At 37.0% G+C, this 3814-nt stretch overlaps 1 protein-coding gene across 1 annotated transcript; it reads right to left on the bottom strand.

The window, feature by feature from the left end:
• Nucleotides 1–949: 949 nt before the first annotated feature.
• LOC107058088 (uncharacterized mitochondrial protein AtMg00810-like) lies at nucleotides 950–1401 on the bottom strand. The gene is made up of 2 exons (XM_015303413.1): nucleotides 1164–1401; nucleotides 950–1041 (listed from the first exon to the last, which is right to left on the bottom strand). Exons 1-2 carry the CDS (start codon nucleotides 1399–1401, stop codon nucleotides 950–952), a joined length of 330 nt encoding a protein of 109 aa, XP_015158899.1.
• Nucleotides 1402–3814: the final 2413 nt, after the last annotated feature.

Consider the following 3814-nt stretch of genomic DNA (forward strand, 5'->3'; position numbering starts at 1 on the left):
TCATAAAATGGACAAGTATTGTTGGACATCCAAAATAATATAGTGGACAACTATTGTTGGACGGAAGGAGTATTTACTACCAGTAATACTTGACTAGACCATGTAGTGGCCAGTGCTAGTAGAGGTTATTTCTTACGAATCGTGATGCCACTGCCTTCGGTCATATCCAAATCTTCCAGTTTTAACCCTTCTTGTAACACATAATTGAACTTGTGCACAAGCCTTGCTAATGCTAGCTCATTTATCACAACAGCAAAAGCAGTTCCTGAGCAGCCCATTCTGCCTGCCCCAAATGGAATAAACTCAAAGTTTAATCCTTTGACATCAATTGTACTATTTAAGAACCTCTCTGATCGGTGCTCCTCTGGATTTTCCCATGGTAAAGCATCTCTTCCGATTGTCCAAGAATTGATAATGACTTGAGTTACAGTGGCTATATGGTAGCCAAGTAAATTTTCATCTTTTACTGATTCTCGAGGAACTAATAGTGGAATCGGTGGAGGAAGCAAGAGTGTCTCTTTGATCATTGCTTTCAGATAGATCATATTGTTGGATAATAAAGAAAGAAGAAACAACGTATAAGAAGAAAAAAGAAGAATTGCATAGAACTTTCATGTTATATTTCTGATATTTTTAAAGAAAATAAATAGGACACTTTAAATAGGAATTAAGACTCAACCACCAAAGAGAAACATGACCCACTAACTTAACCACAACCTTATCCACTAAGCTAAATATTAGCAACCAACATAAAATATTCTTTGACTCAACTAGGACTCCTAACAAACGTGTTAGTCTGCCAACTAAATAGGAACCTCTAATTACATTTGAAAATCAATATTCAACACTTCCCCTTGATGATAATAATGCAACCACATACTGCTTCTTTGAGCTCCAAGAAATTGCTCCAGATACTAAATTGAAAACATTTCCAAAAGTACTCTTTCTGTTATGTACTTCCTGCCCAATCACTATCATTGTATCCTGTCAAGCTGAAATGTGCATCTTTGGAGTACCAAATCCTGGAGTCAACTGTCCCAGCTAGATAACACAAAACTCTTTTGGCAGCAGCAAGATGTTGCTTGGTCGGACTATGCATATACCTAGACAACATACTAACAGAAAACATATATCAGGACGAGTATGTATAAGGTAGTTCAAACCTCCAATAAAGCTTCTGTAGTGACTAGGATCGGCAAGATCTGTGCCATCGTCAAGCTGAAATTTCACATTTGCATTTATGGGTGTGGCAGCTGCTTTACAAGTAAGCATATCGAACTTGAACAGGAGATCTTTTGAATACTTCATTTGAGAAACAAAAATTCCATCTTCTACTTGTTTCACTTGAAGACCAAGAAAGTATTGCAAAATACCTAAATCTGACATTTCAAACTCCTTCATATGTAAGATTTAAATTCAGCAACTAAAATTTCACATGACCCCATATAAATCATGTCATCCACATAGAGAGAAAGTACCAAAAAATCACTCGGACCTTGTTTCTTTACATACAAGGTAGGCTTATTTTCGCTCCTTTCAAATCCATTCCTCATGAAGTACGAGTCAATTTTGTTGTGACATGCCCATGGTGCTTGTTTTAGCCCCTAAAGAGCTTTCTTGAGCTTGTATAATTTGCTTTCATGGCCACTAACACCAAAATCCTCAGGTTGGGAAACATAAACTTCCTCTTCCAAATCCCCATATAAGAATGAAGATTTAACATTAAATCGATAAATGGGACAACTCAATTTAGCAACCTAAAATAAGAGTATTCACATCATTTCAAAGCGAGCGATAGGTGAAAACGTCTCATCGTAATCAATACCTTGATGTTGTGCATATACTTTAGCTACAAGCCTTGCTTTGTATAGTTGTATGCTCCCATATACATGTCGCTTGATTTTGAACACTTATTTGAGTCCAATGGGTTCCTTCCTTCCAGTATATTCACAAATTCCCATATCTGATTCTGCTCAATTGCTAGCATCTCTTCTATCATTGCATTTTCCATGCTTGAGTCTCTACAACTTTTAACATACAAAGCAAAAGAAATTTTTTCATAAATCTCCCTTAACGATCTGAATTTCACTGGTGGAGTCTCACTGGAAGAATCTCTTGAAGAAGAACTACTACCACTTCCTTAGGGGGTTAAGTTGTGATCACTTACTAGAGCAGAGGTTCTTGATTGATGAGTAGCAAGACTGCTACTTGTCGGAGAAGAGCTGGATGCGTTCCCTGGAACAGAAAATGCTGTAGGTTCTTGCTTAAAAGCTTCACCAGTAGGCGACAATATAATATTGGAACTAACATTCCCAGATAATATTCGAACTAACATTCCCATAATCAAAGTTCCAGCTAACATCTTCAATAAACATAACATTTCTACTGATCAATTTTTCCACTCAGTGGATTATATAGCTTATAAGCTTTGGATTGTGTGCTATATCCAACAAAGATACGTTTCTTTAATTTTTCATCAAGCTTATATCTAGCTTGGGAATTCACCAAAGAATAATCTATACATACAAAGAATGTAATTGGCTTACCTTGGGCTTGTTACCTCTCCATGCTTCATATGGTGTTTCATTAAGAACAACCTTGGTGGGTGAAATGTTCAACATGTAGACAGCAGTAGCTACAACTTCAGCCCAAAAATATTTTGGTACACCTCTAGCTTGCATCATGCTTCTACCCATTTCAACAACTGTCTGATTGTTTCGTTTGGCGATACTATTCTGCTCCGGAGTATATGGCGTTGTGAGATCTGTGTGAATACCATTTTCCTTGCAATAGGTGTTGAATTCATTTGATATGAATTCACCACCTCTATCTGCTTGAAGAGTCTTGATTCTACAACCACTTTGCCTCTCAACAAAAGACTTATATTTCTTGAAATTCTCAAATGTTTCAGATTTCAAATTCAAGAAATATACCTAACTCATTCGACTATAATCATCTGTAAAAAACAGAAAATATTGACTTCCACCTAAGGACTCAACACTTAATGGCCACATAGATCAGCATGCACCAATTTAGGACAAACAGAAGCTCTCGAAGACTTGCCTATAGGAAATGAATTTCTATTTTTCTTCCCATACACACATCCTTCACAAAATTCAAGAGCATCAATTCAAGGCGAACCAACAGCCATATTTCAACGACCTAATAATTGTAACCCCTTTACATTCAAATGATCATACCGCAAATGCCACATATTAGCTTCCGTATTGCCTTTGGTAATAATGCAAAACTTTTAACATCATAAACTTCAAGAGGAAACATTCTATTTTGAGTCATTTGAATGTCAACAATTTTCTGTCCTTAATTTTTATCTTCAATGTTACTGGAATCGTCATAAAACAAAATATAATATCCACAATTCATTGAAGTCCCAACACTCAACAAGTTATTGGCCAAACAAGGAACATACTACAATCATGGAGATGTTTGACATTACCATGACAAGTTTTTAGAGCGATTGTGCCTTTCCCGTCGACTGTCATTTCCAAGACAAACTTTTGACTTCTCTGATTCATCAAGTTCTTTGAACATTGACCTTCTGCCCGACATGTGGTTGGAGCAACCACTATCAATGATCCATACGCCATCTGAACCAACATCTATTGATAAGCGAGCCATAAATAGATTACCCCCCTCTTGTTGTTTCTCAGTGAAATTTGCATGTTGTTGTTCATCTTTCCGTTTTGTCCAACACTCAGCTTCCTTGTGCCCCATTTTTATGCAATAGCGGCACTGAATATTGCTCTTGAATTGTTGGTGCTCACCACCAAACAGGGCTCGTCCTCTGCCAGCA

This window comes from Solanum tuberosum, unplaced genomic scaffold, assembly GCF_000226075.1.
Source record: "Solanum tuberosum cultivar DM 1-3 516 R44 unplaced genomic scaffold, SolTub_3.0 scf00437, whole genome shotgun sequence".
Taxonomy (NCBI): Eukaryota; Viridiplantae; Streptophyta; class Magnoliopsida; order Solanales; family Solanaceae; genus Solanum; species Solanum tuberosum.

Bases quoted from the DNA above. Each gene is read 5' to 3' on its own strand.
- LOC107058088 (XM_015303413.1), bottom strand. From the start codon at position 1,401: ATGAAGGAGTTTGAAATGTCAGATTTAGGTATTTTGCAATACTTTCTT. The intron at 1,042-1,163 runs GTTTGAACTACC...TGTGTTATCTAG, and splicing joins CTACAGAAGCTTTATTGGAG to CTGGGACAGTTGACTCCAGG.